This window comes from Prionailurus bengalensis, chromosome E2 (assembly GCF_016509475.1).
Source record: "Prionailurus bengalensis isolate Pbe53 chromosome E2, Fcat_Pben_1.1_paternal_pri, whole genome shotgun sequence".
NCBI lineage: Eukaryota > Metazoa > Chordata > Mammalia > Carnivora > Felidae > Prionailurus > Prionailurus bengalensis.
Genome location: NC_057352.1, coordinates 11,824,367 through 11,849,572, shown reverse-complemented (window position 1 = coordinate 11,849,572; position 25,206 = coordinate 11,824,367). Strand labels below are relative to the sequence as shown.

Below are 25,206 nucleotides of genomic sequence, written 5' to 3'. Positions count from 1 at the left end.
GGCTCCACACTGTCAGCACAGAGCCCCATGTGGGGCTTGAACTCACAAACCATGAGATCATGACCTGAACCGAACCCAAGAGTCAGAAGCTTAGCTGACTGAGCTACCCAGGCGCCCCATAACTTGCTCTTTTTAATTGTATGTGTATTTGTCCTCCTAGCAGTTACTCCCCGAGGGCAGGGATCAAAATGTTTTGTTCTCCGTTGTCTGCCCAGCCTAGGTCATTTGGTAGAGGATCAAGGAATAAATATACCCTTTAGTTCCCAAACAGACCTCACGAAGGTTGTGGTGGTGTTCACCTTCCGCACATGGACAACTCAGGATGGGCGCTGAGAAGTTCCAGGCACCCAGTTTCCGTCCCCGGAGCCTTTGCTGGACCAGTAAACAGCTCACAGTAACTTGATTTTAATTCTGAACTAAAACTCCCCCAGTGCCTCCAAATCCAGCTGGCCATCTGGTACCCCTGACCGGAAGCCTGAGGCAGGCAGCCTGAAATAGCCCGCTTGGTCCTGGCAGGACTGGCCGTCCCCTGATGGGCACCCACTTTCTTACAGGCCACCTTCACCAAGTGTGTCCCATAGCCTACCTGGGATTTCAGTGGGTGGCAGTGATGAGAAGCCGTGAGCCACTGAGTGACTCACAGACCTTTCTCAAGCACGTCGCTGCCCCCAGCCCTCTCCTGGGTCCCTTACCCGTTTGCTTCATTTGACCCTGACAATGACCTTCAGTTCCCCAGAGGCACCATCAGCTCTGTCTCCACAGAGTGTTTGCACAAGCTATTCCCTCTGCTGCAGTGCTCTTCTCCGTCTCTCTGGTTTTTAAATTATCGTTATTAAATTTTTTTCTGGGCATATGAACTATATGTGTAACAGGCACATAAGTTGAAATGTAATTGTAATGAGGACCTCTGAGCCTACCTCCCAATTTGGGGATGAGAACATGGCTATTAACTCACCTCTACTTCTGGGTGGGAGGGTGGAGCCCCAGAGCTCGGAGACTTGTGTTCTGAGTGTCTGAATGTTATGACTGTCGTGCCTTGTGGGGTTGTTTTTCTTTTAAGATTTTATTTATTTTTGTTTGATTTATTTATTTATTTTGAGAGAGGAGGATGGGGGGAGAGAGAATCCCAAGCAAGCTCTACTCTGTCAGCACAGAGCCTGATGCGGGGCTCAATCCCACAGACTGTGAGATCATGACCTGAGCCAAAATCAAGAGTCAGATGCTTAACTGACAGCCACCCAGGCGCTGCACGATTTTACTTTTAAGTAATCTCTACACCCAGCGTGGTGCTCGAACTTCAAACCCCAAGATCAAGAGTCACGTGCTCCTCGGACTGAGCCAGCCAGGTGCCCCTTTTTTCAAGTTGTGTGTGTGTGTGTGTGCGTGCGCTGAAAAGTATGGTCTTTAGTTTTGCTTGTTTTTGAGTTTTATAAAAATGGCGTTGTGTTGTGGGTGGACTCCTGGGTCTTGATTTTACTCCCGACGTTATGTTTCCCTGTTTTATCCATGTAGGTGCTCTAGAATCTTCCATTGTGTGACCGTGCCTTAGGTTGTCCACTGTGGTGTTGGTGGACGGTCGAGCTGTTGCTGCTTTTTGGTATGACAGACTGGTGCAGCTGCGACCTTCCTGGTACGTAACACCGGGGTTGCGAGCAAGAATTTGTCTAGGGTGTAGACCTCGGAGTGGAATTGCTGCTTGCAGTTGGTGGATCTGTGCAGCTTCATGTGTCATGGCCAACTCCCCGGTGGCTCTTCCCTCCGGAAAGAGGGCTAGCTCCTGCTCATTCTTCCAGGCTCTCCTTCCCCGTTGTCTTTCCTTCAGCAGATACCTATGGAGCACCTGCCATGTGCCAAGTGCAGTGGTGAAGGCGACCCGGTCCCTGTGCGTGGGTGATTAGTGGTGTTAGGTAGCCTCCTCCAAGAAGCCCTCTCTGACCCCTAGATGGGGCCAGGCGCTCTCCCAGGCTCCTCGGCCCCAGCCCTGCCCACTCTGGGTCATTGCCATTACCGTCCGGAGATGGGTCTCTCTCCCCTGCTGGCCTGGGATCCCTGTGTGGATAGGGATGAGAGCTGTTTGGGGTGCTGTGTCCAGCATCACTCCACACAGAGTGGGGCCCGGGGCAGGTGTTCGGTGAAGGATCTGTGAGTTACTGCTGAGACACGCACGCACCCTTGAGTGTCTTGTGGGCACCTCGAGGCAGGTGGGATTAAGAGGAAGAAACGGCGGGATGCCTGGCGGACCGGACCCATTTGGTAGAGCATGTGACTCCTGATCTCGGGGTCGTGAGTTTGAGCCCCGTGTTGGGTGGAGAGCTCACTTAAAAAGTTTTTTCAAGGGGCGCCTGGGTGGCTCAGTCGGTTGAGCGTCCGACTTCGGCTCAGGTCACGATCTCGCGGTCCGTGAGTTCGAGGCCCGCGTCGGGCTCTGGGCTGACCGCTCAGAGCCTGGAGCCTGTTTCAGATTCTGTGTCTCCCTCTCTCTCTGACCCTCCCCTGTTCGTGCTCTGTCTCTCTCTGTCTCAAAAATAAATAAACGTTAAAAAAAAAAAATTAAAAAAAAAAAAAAAAGTTTTTTCAAAAGGGGGGTGGGGAGAGGAGTCCAGTATTCAGCACTTGTCGGAGGTAGGCCTGAGCCCCAGGACCACCAGGCTCAAAGCCCAGCATGCCCCCAGGTGGCAGAGCACACAGATGCTTGGGCCCGTGCTCTGCTCTGTGGCAGATAGAGAGGATACAGCCCTCGCCCTTGACACTTCAGAGTCTTGTCACACTGACAGCGTGCAGGGCTGGGGCAGAGGTGCCTTGAGAAGTGTGAGGTCCGCCCGGCCCCTGGGAGTTAGAGAGTGGGCGTCGGTGTTCTCTTGAAGAGGTCTGTGCGAACCCTTACAAAAAGCGGACTGAGTAGGAGCCGTGCAGTCCCAGAGGGTGCTGGTGGGGCGCTAAGCGCCCACAGGACGCCGTAGCTCCTTCTGTCCTTCTCCAATCCCAGGAGGTAGGAAGAATCACTGTGCCGTTGTACAGATGAAGGGGGGACCCTGAGAGGCACGGCCTAAGGCCGGCTCACCTGGCTAGTCCGAGGTAAGCCCGGAAGCCACCCTGGGGGCCTGGCTCCTTCAGCCCCTGCTGGGGCACCGGGCTAGCAGTCCTGCCTGGGGCACCGGGCTGAGGGCTTTCCCTCCGGAGCACTTGACTCTCCGTGGCAGAGCTGTGAGACAGGAAGCAGCATCTCCCCTGTACGGCCGGGTAGACTGAGGAATGGCGCTGCACCGCCCCCAGGGCCACAGCCACCCCTGAGTGGGAGGCAGTCAGCCCGGGCTGGGTTCCTCCACCTCCTCGCCCCCGAGCCTGCTTTCTCGGCCACTCTCTTGGTGCTCACTTGTCCCCAAGTCCTCACTTCAGCGCCCTCAGCAGCCCGGCCCTGGGTAAATATTTGCCTACGGGCCAGTGGGAGTGTGTGTAACCGGTATTTCTGAGCCGGGTGGCAGCGGACAGGTGGGGGCAGCTAGTTGGGAGCAAGTGCTCCGTGAGCCTCTGGCTGGAGCTGGTCACTTTGTTTGCCCTTTGTTCATCCAGCACCCACTCCGAGCTGTTGCCAGGGTGTCAGGCCCGGGCCCGGTGACGACCGGCTGCTGTTTACCAAGCAGCAGCCAACCCCCCGCCAGATGTACACAAGCGCTCTCGGTGGCTGTTTCTAGAAGCCTCCGTGTGTGTGTGTCTTAGTCTCGTTGGCTCCATTTTCTAGATGAGGAGACTCAACCTTGGGGAGATGAGGCCCTCTCCCGTGACAGTTGGGGTCTGTTCAAGTTGTCAGGGTCAGAATTCACTTGGAGCTGCATGAGGTAAATGAGGGTGTTCGTTGGGAGGACACGGGGTCCTCTGCCAGTTCCCAGGGGTCCTGAAAGCCAACAGGAACCAAGACTGGTACTAGCTGTCTGGGCCACACGCACTCCTGATTTGTTTCTCTTTCTGTCTGGTCGCGGGCCAAGCAAGCCTGGCCTTCCTGGTGGCTGGGGTGGGACCGATCGGTCCGGGTGCCTGCTCCGGGCGGTTCATACAGGCTTAGCAAAAGTCCACAGCCTTCCTGCCCAATGGGGCCTACGAGGGCCTGTCTTCTCCTTGTGGGGGTAGGGAGAAGATGTCAGAGAAGGGGGCCCGGGCTCTGCAGACACCCCGGTACAGTCAGACCCCGAAGGCCATGCCCTCAACTACCAGGCTGTGCTGTTCTGTGGGGTGAGAAGGTGGATTCCGGTTATGAGGTGGAAAGTCACCCGTGTTCTCAGATACACACATGCCTTTGGGGGAGCCCCTTCTAGACGGGGGCTCATGGAGGCCCCGGGACCCCCCACATACACACACACCCATCCCAGCAGAAAACCCTCGGTTAGTGGGGCAGCCTGGGGCACTTGGGTTCTGTGGGTGCCATGAGTCTCCGCTCACCAGGGGATTCGATGTGTTTTCTTGCTGGTTCCGGCAGTCAGCCAGCCAGCATGGAGCTCTGTGCCCCGTCCTGTGCTGGGGACACAGCAGCGGCCAAGACAAACCTGGCCCTGCCTTAACAGGCTCGCTGTCCGGAAGGGGAGGGGAGAGAGAAGTTGGCCAAGCAGCCTGCACGGCCGTTGTAGACCAACAGAAGCAGGTGGAAGCCAATGAGCCAAGGGCTGGGATAGAGAACACGGGAGTGAGGCTGGTGGGCGGGCACCTGGCCTACGTGAGACTATTGAGTGTCACAGCTGTTTCACGGGGGCCCGGTCAGCCCCTACTCGCGCCTGATGAATTGGTCTTTGAAGGCAGGCCTGTCTGCATGGTCCTCCCTGCCTTAGCTGCGTGTCTTTGGCAAGTGCTCTCCCCTCCCTGAGCCTCAGTCTCCCCTTCTGGAAAGGGTGGGAGAGGCGTGTCTGCACCCAAAACGGTGGTTGTGATCAGAAAGGTGGTCAAACGTGTTAAAAAGCAAGGACTGTGGAGCCAGACTGTTGCTCTTGAATCTTACCTCTTTATTGGCTCTGTGACCATGGACAGGCTCGTTAGTTTTCCCCTGCCTCTGTTTCCCCACTTGAAAAATAGGGATGATCTACCTCAGCGTTGTTGAAAACAGTAAATGAAGTAACATATGTAAAATACTCTGTGTTAGCTGTGGTTACTGATAATAACTTAGAATTAAAAGTTGCCTGACCGGGCGCCGGGGTGGCTCAGTCAAGCGTCTGACTTCGGCTCAGGTCATGATCTCACAGTTTGTGAGTTGGAGCCCCGTGTCGGGGTCTGTGCTGACAGCTCTGAGCCTGGAGTCTGTTCAGATTCTGTGTTTCCCTCTCTCTCTGCCCCTTCCCTGCTTGCTCGTGGGCTCTCTCGCTCTCTCTCTCAAAAATAAACATAGGGGCGCCTGGGTGGCGCAGTCGGTTGAGCGTCCGACTTCAGCCAGGTCACGATCTCGCGGTCCGGGAGTTCGAGCCCCGCGTCAGGCTCTGGGCTGATGGCTCAGAGCCTGGAGCCTGTTTCCGATTCTGTGTCTCCCTCTCTCTCTGCCCCTCCCCCGTTCATGCTCTGTCTCTCTCTGTCCCAAAAATAAATAAACGTTGAAAAAAAAAATTAAAAAAAAAAAAAATAAATAAATAAACATAAATTTTAAAAGAAAATTTGCCCATCATACTGCTGGGTCTTGGGTATTTAGCGTGCCCTGTGCTACTGGGGGCCCAGGGATTGAGGCGTGACTTCCCCCTTCATGCACCATTGACCTTGTCAAGCTCCTGCTGTGTGTGAGGCTCTGTAGCCACCCCCCACCCCCCCGGAGGTCCTGGCCTCCTCCCTCTGTCCTGAGAGACTTGGAAAGCCATAGGCATCCTCTGACCTCAGGTGTTTCTGTAACAGGATCTTCATTCAGTTGGGCCAAGTGGCTTGGAAGGTCGGGGGGGGGGGGGGGGGGCGGGCGGGGCAAGCCCACGGCACCTGCCGTCTGTGCCCTTCAACGGAGCGGGCAGGTCCTTCCACGGCCCTGCAAAGGGCCCTGGGCCTTTCCTAGCTGGTTGTGCCATCCCAGCCTCTCCTGAAGGGCCTCCTGTCTGGCAACACAGTCAGGGTCTCCTCCCCTTGGTCCCGTGGGTCTCTGGGGAGAAGGGAAGGGAGACGTTGCTCGGCTCGAGCCATCACATTCGTTCATTCGCAGACATTTACTGGAGACACTGCGGTGATGTCCCTGGACTCGAGGACATGTGTCGGTGGGAAGGACCCCCTCTGCTGGGCCAGGTGTCGCTTCCTGAGCTGCACACTTTGCAGCTGCACGCTCCCCTGGTGCCTCTGAGCTCCTGAAAGGCTGGTGGGGATGGAGGAAGCTTGAACGGTTGCTCACTGGGAAGACTTGCCCGTGACCAGTGTTCCTTCGCTCTTCCTGAAGAGTCACAGACAGAGGTTTTCCCAAATAGGCAGAGCTGCTGGAAGTACCCGGCTGGCCCACCGCCCGCTGGCCGAGGCAGCTGCTCCCCTCCCCTCTGTCTGGGCCATGTCACCGCACCGCTCTGTGTCAGGCCTCCGGGGCCCCCAGCGGCTGGCCTCCAGAGCCCCCCGTAGTGTGCTGATCTCTGCCAGGTCCTGGGGGCAGCTCACAGCCCTGCAGGGTAGAGGGTCTTCCCCCAGGGGCGGTGGCTGCGAAGCCCAGGGCATCAGGGGTTGTGACTGACGTGGGTAAGAGGGCGTTTAACTTTTTATTGCGTCTGTGCGGGCAGCCGGGAAGCCTGGTGAGGGGGCCGGGTGCCTCCGATCCCTGATTCCTGAGCTGCTTCACTTGCCACTCCATCTCTGTGTTAGTGTTGTGTCGTGTCGTGTTTTTGTAAGTAACCGCTACACCCAACATGGGGCTCGAACTCACAACTCCGAGATCAGGGGTCTCATGCTCCACCTGCTGAGCCAGCCAGGCCGCCCCCTGTGTCAGTTTGCTTGTTAACAGTGAGCAGAGTTTCATTTTTCTCTAGTTCACAAGCACGCTATCCTGCGCCTTGCTTTCTTTCATTTAGTGTATCTTGGATGTTGTTCCTTGTTGGCCCAGAGCAAGCGTCCTCGTTCTCTATGGCCGCAGCGGGTTCTGGTGCCTGAGCGGACTGGGCCTTTATCAGCTGCTCGCCTGTCGGTGGACAGTGAGTGCTGTGGGTTCCCGCTCTGCGACCGCAGACGCCGCCGCAGCGAATGAGCCGACAGGCACGCAACTTTGCTTCTCCGCGGGTGGAATGGCTGACCAAAGGGCGTCCGCGTTCGGATTTTGGAATTCTGACGGGTATTGCCGGATTGCCTTTGGAAGGGCTTGTTCCGCCTGGCACATTCACCAGCCGCTTGAGGGCGCTCCCGCTTGCTGGGGTCCCCAGCACTTGCCGTCTAGCGTGTGGCTGCTGGCCTGCCTGATAAGTGAATGTGCGTGATAAGTGGACTTCTGCTTTGGGGAGCAGGCTGGAAGAGGCCCCCTGCGAGGCTGGCAGAGTAGATAAGCGCCCACGGCGAAGGGCGCCCCGCTCGAGGAGCCAGCCCAGTGGTCAGGAAGGCAGAGGCGGAGAACTTGAGGGTCAGACCCTGCCTCTCCTCTTCCAGCCAGAAGAGGGTCCTCGGGCAAGTCACTTCCCCCCTCCAGACCTCTTCTGGAAAGCTTCCCAGGGCTGTTTGGAGGCATCAGCGAGATCAGGCTTGGAGATGAGTCTGGGAGTAGTTGCAGAATGATGGCTCCATAAAGCACCAGAGAGGCCCCTTGGACTGTGTGCCCAGGGAGGTGTGGGTAGGGGCTTGGAGGTGGGAACGAGGAAGATCTGTCTGCACGTGGGCAGCGTAATGTACCTGGCTTTGCGGGGGACGGGGACTGCAGAGGTGGTGGGGCCTCAGGTGCACGGGGCCCCTCAGAAAGCCTTGGGGGTGCTCTCTACCTCTTCCCTGTGTCAGGCTCTAGGCGGCCTTGTGTCGCCCTGCCGCTGTCCTGCCCCCTGCCCCACCTGGGGGCAGCCCAGGCCATAGGAGGGTTGTGTGTGGCATTTCAGGAGCGCGGGAAGGACTGGATGCCTGGTCAAGATGCTTGGAGGGCATTCACCCTGGTCAGCTCTGGGCTAAGCATGCCCGTCCGTGACCTCCCTGCAGATACGTCCTCCCTGCCTGCCTGCGGGGCGCCCGAGAGAGAAGGACCCTTTCCCAAGTTCATCCAGCTCAGCTGGCCTGCATGGAAGCGGGGACTCAGACTCCAGAGACCCACTCTTCTCCCCACCTCTGTTCGTTTGTTCCATCAACAAATGTTTATTGAGCACCTACTGTGTGCCCAGTGCCTACCCTTGTGGGGATACTTGACTGAACAGAAGCAGTGAAATCCTTCCCCTCGTTGCATGTAATTAAGCAGACAGATTATAAAGCTTTGTTGGGTCGTGAAAAGTACCACACAGAGAATGAAGCAGGATGCAGGGATGGACAGAGGGGACTGTTTGCGTAGGGTGATCAGGGAAGGCCTCTGACGAGGTGACGTTGGAGCAGAGATTTGCAGGTGGGGAGGGAGAGAACCACCGAGGCAGGAGGTGGAAGAGCACTCTGGGCAGGGGGGCGGCAGGTACAGAGGCCCTGAGGCCTTGTGAATAGACGGCTCTGTCGCGGACAAGGATTGAGTGGGGACCTTGACCACTGAGCCACTTCTGCTCTCCTGCCTCTTCTGTGTGTGGGCTTTGCCACCTACGTCTCTAGGAAGATACCCCTGTCCTATGCTCCGTGACTGAGACCCTCCATGGGTGCCCCCCCCCCCCAGCGTCTTTGCCAAACCCCCTCTTCTCACATCCCCTGGGCCTCCTGATCGTGTGGCTTACTGCCCACGTGCCTTGTGCAGTCCCCATGCCTGTGCCTGTTCACAACATTCCCTCTGGCCAGGTTGCCTTTCTCCCTGCCGTCTCTCTTCAAGTCCTTCTCTGTGAGACTTTTCTATGTGCTCTCTTCCAGCAGATCCCAGTCTGCCCATCCTCCCTGCTTCCATGTTCCCTCCCTACCCTGTGCGGCTGTTCTGTGATTGCTTCCTGCTTTGTCTCCCTCACCGTGCAGGGAGGCTCTGGGACAGGGCCAGTGGGGATTGGTGGCTGCTTATTGGGGGGACTTGTGGGGAGGGGAGAAGGCCGGCCCAGGGGGCGGGAGCACACCAGGCTGGTGGTCCCCCACCGATATGTCTCAGGCTCAGCCACTGCAGCCACTCAGGTCTCAGCAGGCACCGTGAGGAGCCCCAGAGGTGCAACTGAGGGACAAGACTGGCTCTGTAGATCCAAGAAACTCTAAAGAGAAAGGTGAATCCCTCCGGCAGCCTCCCTGCCTGATGTTAGAGAAGGCTGCATTTCTGGGCCCTCAAACCCATCAGTCCAGCCTGAAGCTGAGGGCCTGAGGACCTCAGGACCTCAGGGTCGGACAAGGACCGTCCTGTCCCGGCTTTGACCCTCCCGCTGCCTCTTCCCTGCTTCATGACCTCAGGAGAGCATTCAGCGTTACGGGAGGTTTCCTTCTCTGCATAGTGGGTAGTGGGCCAGAGATGTCCCCTCTGCGGGATTGTGACGGGGACGAACGGTTCTGTGCACGTTGTCTGGCGGAGCACCTGGTGGGGAAGCAGGTGAACTAAAGCGTTCCTGCTGTTCTGTGCAAGGAACGCTCTGTCACAAGGTGGGTAGTTGCTGGCAGGGCCGGCGCCCCGGCGCCCCTCTCCTCCCTTCAGGCTTCCTGGTCCGGGAGGCCCTCGTCCCGGCCTCCGCAATAGTGTCTCCCGCCGGGACAGGTGGGCCCCTCCTGCTCAGAGCCCCTGTCCGCTTTGAGGCCTAGCACGGCGGCCAGGTGTGAGCCCCTTCATCTGTCTGTCACCCCCTCATGCGCCTGGCCCCCATGCAGGGCAGTGTTGGGGACACAGCCTGGACCCCCCTGCCCCTCCCCTGTCTTCCCAGGGCTCCCGGTCTGGTGGGTGGGAGACAGGCCTGTGTCCAGACAGTGACAACTCAAGATGGGCGGGGCTGAGATGTCGTGGGTGTGGCTGGAGCCCAGAGCCCAGGGAGAGAGAAGGGGCCTCTGAGAGCTGGCTCCCTTCTGACTGCCTCATCTTAGCTCGGTCTGGAACGTTCACAGAGCCCTCTTAGGGCACGGCCGCCTCCACCAACAAGAACTCCTGGAGGGCAGGGACCGGGTCGGAGTCGCCCCTTTCTCCCTGTGCAGCACCGAGCTTGGCATGTGACAGGCCTCAGGAGGTGTTCACTGGGCGAACGGCCAGAGGCCACCTAACTTGGAATCGTCCCGGATTAGAAGCCGAACTCCGAGGGGCTGAAGCAGAAAGGGAGGACTTGTTGGCTTATGGACCCGAGGGGTCCTCCTGAATAGGCTTCAGGCCCGGCCGGGTCCAGGGTCTCAAATGTCTGAGCTCACCTTTCCTCTGAGTCGGCTCAGGAGGCCCTCTCCTCCTGGTGGATGCCAGGATGGCCGCCAGCAGCTCCAGAAATGAGAGGTAACCTCAGCCCCACCCCTGCAGAGGAGAGCCCTTCCTTCTGGACAGTTCCAGCTTAGTCCCTGTGACTGGCCGTGGCTGGTTCTATAAGGGTCTGCCTCAGCCAGTCCCTGTGACAGCGGCTAGGGACAGGCCACTGTCCACTCTTGGAACCTTTGGGGAGGACAGTGGAGAGCGGAGGTAATGTGGTTGGTCCCACTGGGATCCTGGGACGGCACCAGGAGCTCCCATCACTGCCCTGTGCCCGGCCTGGGGGCTCCTGTCTCATGCAGGGGGCCGAGCCCTCGCTGCCCCCCTCCTCCCTCCCATGCGCCGCCTCCTGGTGTCCTGGATCTTGCCAGGCCTGCTCTCACTCTGTCACACCCACCCCTCCCAGGGGCCGCTGCCCACTGCTCTGTTCATATCTGCCTTGTCCCCTTCCCTCTCCCCCCGACACTGTGGCTTCCTGGTTTTTGACTCCCACTTGGATGACTGTGTCTTCTCTCTCCCACCAGCTCCAGGCTGGCAGGGATGGCCTGAGTCATTGCCGCCCCCTGGTGCCCAGCCTCTCCTTGCATCTCGTGGGTGCCTTCGCAAGTATGTGCAGACAAGAGCGAGGGCCCAGACAGATGTCTCTCTGCCTGTCACCCGATGCCTGGGTCGGGTTTCTCTCCCTCCCTTTGTGAGGGCTGTAGCAGCTGGGAGGGGGGAGGCAGGCTCCGCGGGCCCCACAGCCTCTTCCTGGGAGACTGGCACCAGCTGCCGGGGCGTGCCGCAGAGCCTCACCCCTGCGGGAGACCCCGCCTGCCAGCTGCCACACGGCAGCCTCCCTCCCCAGAGCTGACGCCTTGTCCCACCCCGCGCCCAGGGGTCCCCCACAGCCTGCCTCTGCCCCCTGGTACCTTCCTCCTCAGGCCGAAGTAGTAGAAGCAGCCATGCTCTGGTTTCAGACCAGTGCAGATCTGGACGTGTGTTCCAGTCCTGCCAGTCCTGGCCCTGGGCCCTTGCACAGACGACGCGCACTCCCTGGGCCGGCCTCCCCTTAGTAGGAAATGGGGTCGTAACTGTGCCAGCCTCGCGTCTCCAAGCTGGCTGAGTGAACCTGTGCCTAGAAAGTGCCCAGCGTCGCGCCTCACACACAGTGACTTCCCAGGACCTGGAAGTGGCGGCCACCACCTTCCGCGTCCTCTTTGTCCAGTCGCGTCTCCCGCTCAGTCACCTCTGGCTCTGTGCGGCCTCTTAGCGAGTGCCCTCACGTTCCTCATCTCCCGAGACCCTGCCGATGCCCCTTCCAGAGAGGCGAAGAGGTGGCCACACTCGTTTGCCGCAGCCTCACCAGGACAAGGACTGAGCGCGGGGTTTCTTACAACCTCTGGATATACCTTTCCTGGCACGCACGCACACTCTCTTCCTCGTTCGTCACCGTCCCCTCCTCTGACGACCCCTTGAACTCCAGCCGCTGCTTGAGTGGGACTCCCAGGGCATTGGACTTGGGAGTTGAGCGAACACATCGGAGCCCTGACCTGAGACACACACACAGACACGCGTGCGCACGCCGGTCCCCCTTCCTCCCTCCTGCGTACATGTGTGCGCCCATCCTCACCAACCATTCCATAAGGGACAGGTGCCTGTGTGCCTTTCCCGGGTCCCTCCTTTCCAGTGGGGGCGACACGACAGTGATGGCTGGTGTTTAATGTGCACCCGTGAGTTGGCCAAGCCCTGGTCTGAGGGATGACCTTGTACTCACTCAATCACCAGTTACCTGAGGAGTTAGTCACCCTCCTCCCATTTTACGGGTAAGGCGATTGAGGCACAGAGGTTAAAGTGCTTTGCTCAGAGGCAGAGTTAGTTAGTTTGTTTTTTGAAGCTTATTTATTTTGAGAGAGAGAGAAAGAGAATGCCAAGGAGGCTCCACACTGTCAACATGGAGCCCGAGGCAAGGCTCAAACTCAGGAACCGTGAGATCATGACCTGAGCTGAGATCAAGAGTCAGCTAGATGTTCATCCGACTGAGCCACCCAGAAACCCCTCGAAGTCACAAGAGTTTTAAATTAGGAGTCAGGATCCAACCCCAGGCACTGTGGCTCCAGAGCCTGTGTTGTGTTTTGTTTTGTTTTTTTAATGTTTGTTTATTCTTTTTTTTAAATGTTTTTATTTATTTTTGAGAGAGAGAGAGTACGAGTGGGAGAGGGGCAGAGAGAGAGGGAGACACAGAATCCGAAGCAGGCTCCAGGCTCTGAGCTGTCAGCACAGAACCCGATGCGGGGCTCGAACTCACAAACGGTGAGATATGACCTGAGCAGAAGTCAGACGCTCAACTGACTGAGCCGCCCTGGTGGCCTCAGGGCCTGTTTCTTTCTTTTTTTTTTTTTTTTTTTTAATTTTTTAACATTTATTTTTGAGACAGCGAGAGAGATCACGAGTCAGGGAGGGGCGGGGGGGGGGGACACAGAATTGGAAGCAGGCTCTGAGCTGTCAGCGTAGAGCCCGACGCAGGGCTCGAACTCTCGGACGGAGGGATCGTGACCTGAGAGCCCAAGTCGGCCGTCTAACCAACCGAGCCACCCAGGCGTCCCCCGCAGCCTGTGTTCTTAACCGCTTTGCGGGACCCGGTGTCTCAGGTGGAGACTCGGGAGCCCTACCCAGGAGTGCCAGGAGGGAGGCAGCAAAGAGTCTTGCCCTGGTCACTCAGACAGCAGTCGTGCCTTCACCGCTCTGCGGCCCTGCTCCCCGTCCCCTGGGCCCAGCGCCTCGGGGCGTCCGCGGCCTCTGGGGAGGCCTCCAGGCCCCTGCGGGGTGACTGCTGAGCCCGCTGACTCGCGCCCGCCCCCCGTTCGTGCCGTGGCGATGCCCGTGCGGTTCCTTAAGGTTGTGGAAGTCTTGGGGCGGATGACCCGAGGCTGGAGGCCCCGCGCGAGGTCTGGGAAGCTTTGTCTCTCTCCGTCCGCGGACGCCAGGCCTCCGCGGTGTTCTCCCCTTGACCGTTTGGCCACAGCGTCACAGATGAGCCGGTGTGTGGAGGGGCCAGTCCGGTTCCGCTGGCTTCTGAAGTGCTCGGGGCGGCGCCCGGCCCAGCGGAAAGAAGTGCTGTGTAAATGCTGCACACTACTTCTCCGGACCCCCCTACTGCTGCTTCCTTACCAGTTTTTCTTAAATTGGTTCTTTTTTTTTTTTTTTTTTTTTTTTGAATACGTTTCATCTCATCATCCGCAAGCAATTCACAGTAGTTTCTTTTTCTTAACACGCGCCTGAAGCCCCCACGTGTAAGGTCACTCCCGAGCCTGCCAGCGCCGTGCTGGGCCTCGGGGCGTGCCGCTGGCGATGTTGGGGTAACCGAGGTGGGGCAGGGGTGCCCTCAGACTGCTGTGGACTGACCGAATCCCCGCGTTCTTGTGCCTTTCTTTAGTGTCTTTCCCCTGGGCCGTCCCCCCCCCCCCCCCAAAGTGTGTCCCAGCATCAGAGAATGACAAGCTGCAGTTGTCGTTCTTACCAGCAGAGGGCGCCCGGTCATTCTGGGCCCTGGGGGCTCTCCCACTTCTCCGAGTCCGTCCAGCCCTGCCTCCCGCTCTGTTTACCCTTCTGTAAGTGAGTGGGCGGATGTGACCTCTCTGAGCCCTGGCTGTGACCTTGTGTGAGGCCGTGCTGCATGTATACCCCATGGACCCCTGGCTGAAGGGGTGACCAGACGGCAGCTGTGGCTGGTGTGGAGGAGGCCGGGTTCGAGACCCCGGGCTTCAAGCTTCTCAGGGGGCTCCTCGCAACACAGATCGACCCAGCGGGCAGGGCTGGGGGGGAGGGGGGGTGGAGCTAGAAGGGGAGGAGCCTGGCCCAGCCTGGCCGGTCAGAAAGGGCTTCCTGGAGGAAGGGATGTCAGAACTGAACACCTCAAGGACTGATGGCAGCTTGAGAGGTTGCTTAGGAGGCTTATTTCCTGTAGGCTGTCTGGGGCCCTGAGAGCTGCTACTGATGGCCCCACGTGTGCTCAGGCCCTCATCCCCGTCTGATGTGCCCAGGCCAACCCAGCCTTGGCGTAGGGGCCTTTCTTGAAGCAAGCTTGTCCAGGGGAGCAGTTTTTGCCCTGTGGCTGCCTGGTTAAAGCCCGCGCACCACTTTTCAGAATGGTGATTGAAAAAAACAAAAATTTTTTTTAAGTAAGCCCTGCACCCAACATGGGGCTTGAACTCAAAACCCTGAGATCAGGAGTCACGTGCTCCACCGTCTGAGCCAACCAGGCACTGGAGCGATGACTCTTAAAGGCGAAAAATAAAGTCGGGTTACAAAGGATACCAATTAAAATACAGTCAGCTGGAGATTTTTTAAACTTGTAATCCAGTATTTCTGTTCTTCCTCCCGGGCACATAAAATAACAGGAGGTAGTGAGGAGCCGCCACAGTCTGCAGGGGCTCTTGCGTGATGTGGAAGCACCTGTCGTTGCGGTTGATGACACAGTCACAGGGCTGCTAAATGCTTCTCTCTCTCTCTCTCTCTCTCTCTCTCTCTCTCTCTCTCTGTTGCCCAAGTTAATAAGAAGGAAAGGCTCAATCTCATTTCAGTTCACTTAGTGAAAGTAGACATGTCCCTTTTCCTCCCTCAAGTTTGTGGACCCCTGGGGGCCCAGTGGACCCAGCTTGGTGGGACTCCCCGAGGCAGCGGCTCAAGTCCCAAGGGCTGCCTTCCCTGGCAGGGCCAGCTCCTGCCCCCACCTCCTCTCTCCCCCCCTCCCCCTCCCCCTGCCCCGGGGGCCACCAGGCTCACGCCCTCACCAGGTCTGCGGGAAGGTGATGCGCCGGGGAGGTTGCTGGCCGCCTGTGGTGGCCTGTGGTGAGGGCTCAGCCGGGACCTGCGTCAGTTTCTTCCAGCGCCCCACCCCCTCCCAGCACAGCGGAGAGAATGGGGTTCCGGAGCCAAGTGTAGGACTCTGTCCTGCATCGACTTCTCGGCCTGACTCCGTGCCTCCCCTGCTCGGAGCCTCCTGTTCCCTGGCTGCCCTGGGGCAGAATCCAGTATGTCATAGAAACTGAAAAGAACACAAATGTCTCATCCAGTGAATGGACGGACAGACTGTGTAACGCGTGTGCAGCACGGTAAAGGGGCAAAACTCAAAGTCTTTTATGCTCCACGAAAGAGGCTAGCCGCAAAAGGCCACGTACTGTTTATCTCCATTTTAGTGCGATATCCAGAGAAGGCAAAGCCGTGCAGACCGAGAGGCCAGCCTTGCCTGGGGCGTGGTGGCTGGCCCCGGGCTTCCCCAGGACTGTGCCGGGCCGCTGTTGGGTTTGGGCTACATCCCTTCATTCTGTGAGCCACTGCTGTTACCCTGGACACAGGGCCGTGCCCGGTCTGCTCTGACTGCTGCTGTGTCTCTGGGACGAGGCCCAGCACTAAGTAGCCGTTGGGGAACGTTTTGCTGTTGAGGGTGTTTCAGGAGTGGGGAGTCTGGGAGGCCACGTGCATCACAGTTAAGAGCGGAGTTCAGTCCCTGGCTCCACCACTTACCAGCTGTGCGACTTTGGGCAAGGTGGTTCACCTCTCTGGGCTCAGCTTCCTCATAGCACCAAAGTACAGATTCATTCTCTTATCCACAAAAAAAAAAAAAAAAAAAACCAAAAAAACACCACAAACTGAACACCTGCTCTGGGCCCTGGCCCTAGGCCGGGCAGCGTGGGGACAAGGTGGTGACAAAGGTAGACCCAGCCCTGCCCTTTCGGGGCTCCCCATCTAGTGGGGGAGACGGATGACAAGCAGAGAAATTTTGTGATACTAGCTGCGTGATGTTTGTGTGAAGCTGCTCGAGGAGCCGTGGGGAGAGGTGGAGGGAAGGGGAGAGGTGGAGGGAAGGCGTGGCTCGTTTGGCTGCACCTCGGGGCAGCGGTGGCTGCGAGGGCCCTTGAACGGAAGACAGAACCCAGTGGGTCGTTGGGAGGGGCATTTTGTTGTGGAGGCTTGGCGCGGGGGGAAGGGAGCGCTGGCAGAGGCCCGGGGGTGGGAGGGGGTGGAGGGGGCCCGGGGTGCGGGGAGTCACAGGCCTGGGTCCTCTGTGCCCGCAGCCCAGAACGTGACCGTGGATGAGGTCGTTGGTGCCTACAAGCAGGCCTGCCAGAAGCTGAACTGCAGACAGATCCCGAAGCTCCTCCGGCAGCTCCAGGTACCCGGGTGGGGGAGGCGGGGAGAGGAGGCCGGGCTCCCTCTGGCCCCCAGCAGCCTCTGGGCCCCTCTGCCTGCCCCGCGCAGGAGACGGTGCACAAAGCACTGCCCAGCCGGGCCACCCAGCCCAGGGCCCGTGCGAACACATCCTGGAAAATCCTCTGTTCGGTTGTGAAAGCAATCAGGCTCTCCATGAACCTTTAAACAGTACGGAACTATATAAAGTGAGAGCGCGGGGCGCCTGGGTGGCTCACTGGGTTAAGCGTCCGATTGCGGCTCAGGTCATGATGTCACGGTTCGTGAGTTCGAGCCCTGCGTCGGGCTCTGTGCGACAGCTCGGAGCCTGGAGGCTGGTTCAGAGTCCTCGTCTCCCTCTCTCTCTGCCCCTCCCCCACGTGCACGCGCATTCCCTCTCTCAAAAATAAACATTTAAAGATAATAATAATAAAAAAGAAAAAGATAAGAATTTCAAATATCTGTCACTCCCCAAAGAAATTCTCTTCCCCAGGGGAAACGTGCACATTTATTCTTTATATTCTCTGTTCAATATATACCTCGTCTGATTTTTTTTTTTTAAGTTTATTTAGTTTGAGAAAGAGCACAAGTTGGGAGGGGCAGAGAGAGAGGGGGACAAAGAGAACCCCAAGCAGGTCCCGCACTGTCAGCCCAGAGCCCGATGCCAGGCTCGACCCCACAAACCGTGAGAGCGTGACCCAGGCTGAAATCAAGAGCCGAACGCCCAGCCGACTGAGCCACCCACCGGCCCGTGTCTGACTTTTTTTGTAATTAAAATGTTATAGGCACAAACAAAATCCACCTTTCACTTCTTCGTCAGGCCTCATTTCCCAGGAGTCCCACTGTTGATAGCTTGGGGGCTTTGTCCTCTGGCCTTCGCTGTGCTGCGCTCGTAAGAGGGCAGTTCACTATCCAGAGTTACACAGACACAAGGGTACCTTCCGCTTTTATGTGAACGGGGCACTCCTGTGCCTGTGGCGTGTTCCCCCTGTAGCCACGTGCCACAAGGTGCCTGTCCTCTCTCCGGATGGGTCATTCCAGAATGTTCCGAGGTTGCTTGTTTCCAGGGTTGTTGTTCCCTTAGCATTACTGTGAGCAGTCACTCTTGCCATCCAGCTAGGGACTTCCTGCTCACTGGGCTTAAGGGTTTCTGGGAGAATTCCAGAAGGGCTTGTCGGCAGCTCCAGGGAGAGACAGTCACTCTGCGTGGTGGCCAAAAGTGTGGGTCCTGGAGCCCACCATCTGGTTCCGACCAAGCCTGTCCCTCACTAGCAAGTGACTTTAGGCAAGGCTGGCCCCGAGCCTTTTGTCTGCGCATGGCTCTGTCACAGCACCCGCCCCACGGGTTAATGTGTGTGGAGCCCCGAGAACAGAACGTGACCCCCAGCAGGCCCACACCTGACCGCTTGCAGTGTGGGGCCTGGGGCCTGGCCTTCGCCCCCAGGCCTGTCAGCCTTCCCTGCCTCAGCACCTGCTTCACAGCCTTTGTGCTGGCTGCTCCTTCTGCCTGGGATGCCCGCCCCAGAGATGCCCAGCTGGGGCGGAGGGACTGTGCCCCGGCTGCCTGGCCCGGGCCCTGTGGGTGCAGAACTGCCCCTCTTCTCTGAGGCCCTGCGCGTGGCCCCCACCTCAGAAATGGAGCCAGATCAGAGCCCCGCCCGCCCCACTGTCAGGGTCCAGCCTGGCTCCTGAGGGTGTCTTCCTGTCTTCACCATCCGCTCTGTTCTCCCAGGAGTTCACAGATCTCGGGCACCGCATCGACTGTCTGGACCTGAAAGGTGCGTGTCTGGATAGAGGCCGGGACCCTTGGGGGGTGGGTCTGGGCTGGCAGGTCCTGCGGGAAGAGGAGGTTAGCCGGGGCAGGGGCAGGCACCCCCCCTGACATGAGGCAGGCACGATAAGCCTCCCCTGGCCTGGAGCCCGCATTTCCAGCCCCCACGCCCCCCAGGGCACGAGTACACACACACACACACACACACACACACACACACACACACACACACACGCATTAGACGTGCCCGGCCCTCTGTCTTGTCCCAGGCGAGAAACTCGACTACAAGACCTGTGAGGCCCTGGAAGAGGTCTTCAAGAGGCTACAGTTCAAGGTCGTGGACCTGGAGCAGACAAACCTGGACGAAGATGTGAGCAGCCCCTGCCACCGCCTCACCTGTTCCCTGAGCCCTCTGGCCCCTCTGAGGTTTGGGGGGAGGGGGCGCTGCAGCAAAAGAGCCTCCTTGGACAACAGCTGGGCAGGGCCTCTTGAAGGACAAGATGGGGACACAGCCAGTGTGACCAAAGCGGGTGTGAGGAATATTGGGCTCTGGGGTGGGGCCCAGAAAATGGGGTGTCAGAGACCCACCCCAAAGGCAGGGGACTTGACGCAAGGGAGGGACTTGGGGAGCCGGGCCTCAGTGGGGGCAGCCGTGTGACCACCGGAAACCTTTTCAGGAACCTCTGCTGGGGCTAACGGCACCTGTAGGGGAGAGTTTAAGAAACCTTCAGAAAGCAGCCTCCCCATTTAGGCCTAGGTGTCCTCGCCTCCCCAGACTTGGAGGCCACTGGGAGACCCGGTGGGTGGGCTCCTGGAGAACTGAGACCCAGGAACACCAGGGCCTGTCCTGGTCATGCGCCAGATCTGCCCGACTTCGGGGGTGGTGGCGAGTAAGAGAAAGCAGACGGAGTCCGGCAGGAGCGGGCGGGTTGATTCCCGGAACCCGGAGGTGCCCGGGCAGCGTCAGGGCTCTCCCCTTCCCTTAGTCGCGTGGCCCCCACCTCCTAGCCTCCTGGGCCTGCCTCCACCTGAGCCTAAACGCCGTTGTGTGTGCCACAGGGCGCCTCGGCCCTCTTCGACATGATCGAATACTACGAGTCGGCCACCCACCTCAACATCTCCTTCAACAAGCACATCGGCACCCGGGGCTGGCAGGCCGCGGCCCACATGATGCGCAAGGTGGGTGCCCCTCACCTGTACCCGGGGTGGAAGGGGCTCGGGCACAGGGGGGTCCAGGCGCTTTCCTGGGGCACCCGTCCCTTGGGACCTGGCTTCCCGAGCCCTCGGGGCGTGGGCCGTCGGTGGGGCGCTGGTGCCCAGCTTCCAGGCTAGTGGGAAAGCGGTGCCAAGGGTGCCCTGCCCCAGGCCAACCCCGACCCCTTTTCCTCCCTTCACGGATCTTTCCCCCGTCCTTCGCTTGCCCGCGACATACCCCTTGGAAGTGGCTGTGGTTGCCACCCCGTTCCCTCGTGCAGGGCGTCTGCCGCGGGGGAGCCTGGGGGCCCCTCCTGGCTCACCCGCGGGGCTCCAGGCCGGGCCTTCCCTCACGGGGCCCTGGTGCCCACCCGGCCGGGGGGCGGGAGATGCCACGGGGGCAGGGAGGGCCGGGCCGGCCCGTCGCAGCCCCGCCCCTGCCCCACCAGACCAGCTGCCTGCAGTACCTGGATGCCCGAAACACGCCCCTGCTGGACCACTCGGCACCGTTCGTGGCCCGCGCCCTGCGCATCCGCAGCAGCCTCGCGGTGCTGCACCTGGAGAACGCCAGCCTGTCGGGGCGACCGCTGATGCTGCTCGGTGAGCTCGGGGGCCGGGGGCGCCGGGCAGTGACGGGCCGCCCGCCGGGCGCCGGGGCTTGGCCGGTCACGGCACTCTGCCCGTGCTCCCCCAGCCACAGCGCTGAAGATGAACGTGAATCTGAGAGAGCTGTACTTGGCCGACAACAAGCTCAATGGCCTGCAAGACTCGGCCCAGCTGGGCAACCTCCTCAAGTTCAACTGCTCCCTGCAGATCCTGGACCTCCGTAACAACCACGTGCTGGACTCAGGTGTGTGAGAGGTCTGCCCACCCCACCCCAGCCACCGAGCACCCGCCGTGTGCCCAGCCAGGTGCCCCCGCGGTGCTGGAGACACAGCGGTGGCCAGGACGATCCCAGCCCTGCCCTCCTGGGGCTGCCGGTCCAAGAGGGAACATCCCCAGGCAGTGACCGCTCAGACTGGGCAGGGCTGGGCTGTGGGAGCCCAGGGAGGGCGTCCTGGAGGAGGGGACAGCTCAGCGGAGACCTGCAGGATGAAGCGAGGTATTGAACAGATAATTAAAATAATTACCACCTGGAAAAAGTGCCCTGAAGGAAACAAGGTTGTTGGGACAAGGGGCCAACCAGACGCTATTTAAGATGATGTGGGGAGGGGGCCTCTGGGCGGCCACGTGGAGAGAGACTGGAACCGGCCGTTTTAAAGACCTAGAAAAAGAATCCAGGCAGGGGAACACCAAGTGCGAGAGGCCCCGAGGTGGGAAAGAGGCTAGATGGTGGATGTCCGGGGGGGAGACGAGGCCACGGTGAGCTGGGAGGTAAATGGGAAGGAGGAGGAAGTGGTTACTGAGAGGAACTCCGTTTCATCCTCTTTACCGTTGAGCGGGGTCCCCTGGCCTCGGTGGGAGGAGAGGGCTGGAGGAATGGCACAGGGCGTCGAGGCCGGGCCCGGACGCCACGGTTACTGAGCAGCTGGCACGTGCCGGGCCTGCTGCCTGTGGGCTCACAGCCGTGAGACAGAGGTGTCTGCCCTGGGGAGAGACACCGCCAAGACAGATGAACAGATTACCGAGTCTGTCGGACGGTGAGATGTGCTCTGGAGAAAAACAGAGCAGCAGTGGTGGGCTGGCGGTGGACTGGCGCGAGGGCGACACTCGAGCAGGGTCCTGAAGCGGACAGGGCGCCGTCGTGTGCTGGGCCTGAGCCTGTGGGGGGGCGGCGGGGGGGGGGGGTTCCGCGCTCTCACTGGCCGGCGGCTCTGGTGCCCCCGGGAGAGGCACTTAGACCACAGGCGGGACTCGCCCACGGGTCTCCTCCAGGTCTGGCCTACATCTGCGAGGGTCTCAAGGAGCAGAAGAAGGGGCTGGAGACCCTGGTGCTGTGGAACAACCAGCTCACGCACACGGGCATGGCCTTCCTGGGCATGACGCTGGTGAGTGGGACCCGGGAGAGGGGAGGGCGCCCACGTGTCCGCCACCACCTCTCAGCGCCGTCGTCTTCCCCGATCCGGCTTCTCCCGCAGTTCAGGAAGCCTTGCAGCAGCCCTTTCCATGCTGTTTGAGCTCTCCTTCGGCTCCCACGGCCTCTCTGTCCCGAGGAAAGTAGCCTTGCTCTCGCTTCCCTTGTCCCTTGGCGCCCAGCACGGTAGCCTAGCACAATGTGTCGCACAAGGTGAACATGTTATGCATGGGAAGTTACTATTTCTGGAAGCCTTCAGTACGTTTTAAATCTTCTAAAATAAATACGTGGGGGGCGCCTGGCTGGCTCAGTCAGTAGAGCAACTGACGTCGGCTCAGGTCATGATCCCGTGGTTTGTGAGTTCAGGCCCCGCGTCGGGCTCTGTGCTGACAGCTCGGAGGCCGGAGCCCGCTTCGGATTCTGCGTCTCCCTCTCTCTCTGCCCCTCCCCTGCTCGCGCTCTCTGTTTCTCAAAAATAAACATCCAAAAAAGTTTTTTACATAAATACGTGGTATGTAAAACAGGCCCACAGGATACAAAGACTCCCGTCCAAGTTAAGAATCACCAACGGCGAGGTCTGTGCCCTGAGCCCTCGGGTGCCAGCAGGGAGTGGGCCCGGGGCTGGGGGCGGACAGGGCGGCGGGCGCTGTGGCCGCTTCTAAGTACGCGAAGGACCCGTCCTGAAGCAGGATTGTCCGGGCGACGCTGCCGGAGAGGTGTGCCTCTTTCCCGACCGGCCTTCGGGGCCTCGCCTCACTGTCACGCCCCGCCCCTCGCAGCCGCACACACAGAGCCTGGAGACGCTGAACCTGGGCCACAACCCCATCGGGAACGAGGGCGTGCGGAACCTCAAGAACGGCCTCATCAGCAACCGCAGCGTGCTGCGCCTGGGCCTGACCGCCACCAAGCTCACGTGCGAGGGTAGGGCGCGGGGCCGGGCCAGGGGAGCGGTGCCCGCGGGCTTGGCGGGCGGCCAGCCCGTGGCCAGCCCCTGCGGTCCCCCTCCCAGGCGCGGTGGCGGTGGCAGAGTTCATCGCCGAGAGCCCCCGCCTCCTGAGACTGGACCTTCGGGAGAACGAGATCAAGACGGGCGGGCTCATGGCACTGTCGTTGGCCCTCAAGGTGAACCGCTCACTGCTGCGCCTGGACCTTGACCGTGAGCCCAAGAAGGAGGCGGTGAGCTGAGTGGGCCCTCCCCTGAGGCCTCTGGCGGGCAGGGCAGGGCGGGCCGGCCCGGGGCCACCGCAGGGTTCCCCCGCCCCGGGGACAGGCCGGCCAGAGCCCTAGCCGGGCCGCTCCGCCCGCAGGTGAAGAGCTTCATCGAGACGCAGAAGGCGCTGCTCGCCGAGATCCAGAACGGCTGCAAGCAGAACTTCATGCTGGCTCGGGAGCAGGAGGAGAAGGAGCAGCGGCTGCAGCTGTCGGCCTCCATGCCCGAGATCACTGTCACCGAGCCCCAGCCCGACGAGGAGCCCGGGGACGAGCCCGCCGCCAAGGCCCAGGAGAACGGGGCCCCGGACCCCGCCGCCGGGCCGGACTCGGACTCGGACTCAGACTCTGAGGAGGAGGATGGGGAGAGGGCCGAGGCCCCCTGCCCCGCCCTGGTGCCCCCCTCGGACTCCCTGGGCCCTGGGGACAGGAGCCCCCCAGGCAGCCCCTCCTCCCCCACCGAGCAGCGCATTTCTGTGTCCAGCCCGGGCCGGGGCCACAAAGTATTTGTGGTGACCCGGGTGGAGAGTCCACCCGAGAGGGCAGAGCCCCCTGTGCCTCCCACCCCTCCCGCCTCCCCTGCCCCCCCTGCCCCTCCTCGTCCTCCCTCCCCGCCTGCCCTGCCACCAGCCGAGGCCGTCAGCACTCAGGACCCGGGGGTGTCGGAGCCTCAGTCGCAGCTGGAGCCGCCTCAGTCAGGGCCACCACTGCCCAACGGCCTAAAGCCCGAGTTCGCCCTCGCACTGCCCCCGGAGCCGCCCCCGGGGCCCGAGGCCAAGGCGGGCAGCTGTGGCCTGGAACACGGTGAGTGCCGCTCTGGGGCGGGGTGCCCAGGGGCCCTGGGTGCTGTGTGTGACCCCAGGCAGGCACCTGCCTCTCGGAAGGCTTCGGTTTTCTCTTCTTTAAAATGGCCCGTGCAGGGGTAGGAAAGAGTAGGACTTGACCCTTGGCCCCCACCTTTCTTCCCTCGGATCCGGGGCAGCTCTCCCCGGGAGGGAGCGAGGCCAGATCTGTTAACTGGAGTCTAACGGTCTCACTGGTACCCGAGACCCGTGCTGCCCTGGGGGTCAGACTGGAACCCCCATCCCCGCCTGCCTGACAGGAGGTCGCCTGCCCTTTGTCGCCTCCCCTTGCAGAGCTGAGCTGCTCCAAGAACGAGAAGGAGCTCGAGGAGCTGCTTCTGGAAGCCAGTCAGGACTCTGGGCAGGAGACACTGTGACACTTTAGGTGAGGCAGGGGCCCCAGAGGGCTGGGGGGGGGGGGGGGCTGGGGGGCTGGCAGTAGAGCCCCTGGCTCTGACGGGCCCTCCCCCAATCTCTCCTCCCCAAGTTCCTTTTCCCCCCCCTCCCATCAGTCTTCGATGAGCTGAGGCCAGAGCCATGAGAATCTGCTCACCTTCACCCCCAGCCTCCCTGAGGCCCAGGCCGCCGGGGGTGTGGGGGGCCTTGCTGGGGGCCCCCGCCCCGCACAACAACACTACACGGAGTGCAGGAGCTGCAGGGGGTGCCCTCCCCGCCCTGACTTAAGCACTTGTATCTCTGTGTCCGGCATTCGAAGGCTCTGGGCTGGGGGGATGGGAGGAGGAGGTCTCCGAGGACATCGGCCACCAGGCCGGACGCCTTTTCAAGAGGGCCTGTTCGGCCCGGCTTGCCCTGTGGCGGGCAGGAGTCCCGGGTGGTGGCGGGGTGGCCCCCCGGTGGCCCCGGGCACAGGACCGGGCGGAGGGGCGGTGAGTGGCGGTGGTGGAGATGCGGAGAGCAGCCCCAGGTGGGGTGCGGGCCGGGGCTGGGGGTGGGGGGTGGGGGAGCTGGGAGCAGAGAATCAGAGCTTTCTTTTTCTTAAGTGCAATAAATCTATCAGGGAGCTGGGGCGGGGAGCAGCCAGGGTTCTGGAGACCCTGCTGTCCAGGCCCCTTGAGGCTGCGCCCTGAGAGGCACTACAACCCCCGGGGGCGGTGTGGGTGTGGGGTACGGGTGGGCAGAGGGTGGGGGAGGGGCTCTTCCTGTCGGTGCAACTCTGTTCACACCTTTTCTAATAAACCAGAGCTGGGTTCACCACACTCGCCTGCTCTCTGCTGGTGCTGATCGCGGGCGCCCCCTGCGGGACTTGTGGGCACAGGGAGCGGGGCGGGCAGGGGTCGCTCGTCTGCGGGGTTCGTGCCGTGGTCCCCCAGAGGAAAACTGGGAGGCTGGGCAGACAAAAGCCACATTTCCCGCAACGCTCCCTGCCTTGGTGCACCCCCTTTGCCGACTTTTTTTTTTTCCCCCCTCTCCTGTATCTTCTTCCCACCTGCCAATCCCGTCTCCAGAGGGAGACAACCCCAAAGTATCTTCCGGCTTCAGGCCTAGGCTCTCAGGGTGTGGTGGAGACGAGCCGTCCACAGCTCAGGGAGCATGGGCACCGGCTGGCCCCCGGCGG

At 60.5% G+C, this 25,206-nt stretch overlaps 1 protein-coding gene across 2 annotated transcripts in view; it reads left to right on the top strand.

Moving 5' to 3' along the window:
- Positions 1 to 24,847, top strand: part of PPP1R37 (protein phosphatase 1 regulatory subunit 37) — a 41,445-nt gene extending 16,598 nt beyond the window's left edge. Inside the window, exons 2-13 of one of the 2 annotated variants that reach the window (XM_043598614.1) lie at positions 16,489 to 16,586; positions 18,333 to 18,378; positions 18,641 to 18,741; positions 19,431 to 19,550; positions 20,015 to 20,165; positions 20,260 to 20,415; positions 21,441 to 21,553; positions 22,359 to 22,500; positions 22,589 to 22,755; positions 22,887 to 23,592; positions 23,925 to 24,015; positions 24,143 to 24,847. In XM_043598614.1, coding sequence (XP_043454549.1) covers positions 16,489 to 16,586; positions 18,333 to 18,378; positions 18,641 to 18,741; positions 19,431 to 19,550; positions 20,015 to 20,165; positions 20,260 to 20,415; positions 21,441 to 21,553; positions 22,359 to 22,500; positions 22,589 to 22,755; positions 22,887 to 23,592; positions 23,925 to 24,007 — 1,883 coding nt within the window. In that variant the 3' untranslated portion in view covers positions 24,008 to 24,015; positions 24,143 to 24,847. Of the gene's footprint in view, positions 1 to 16,488; positions 16,587 to 18,332; positions 18,379 to 18,640; positions 18,742 to 19,430; positions 19,551 to 20,014; positions 20,166 to 20,259; positions 20,416 to 21,440; positions 21,554 to 22,358; positions 22,501 to 22,588; positions 22,756 to 22,886; positions 23,593 to 23,924; positions 24,016 to 24,117 lie in introns of both variants that reach the window. The other variant, XM_043598613.1, reaches the window with a different exon arrangement.
- Positions 24,848 to 25,206: the final 359 nt, after the last annotated feature.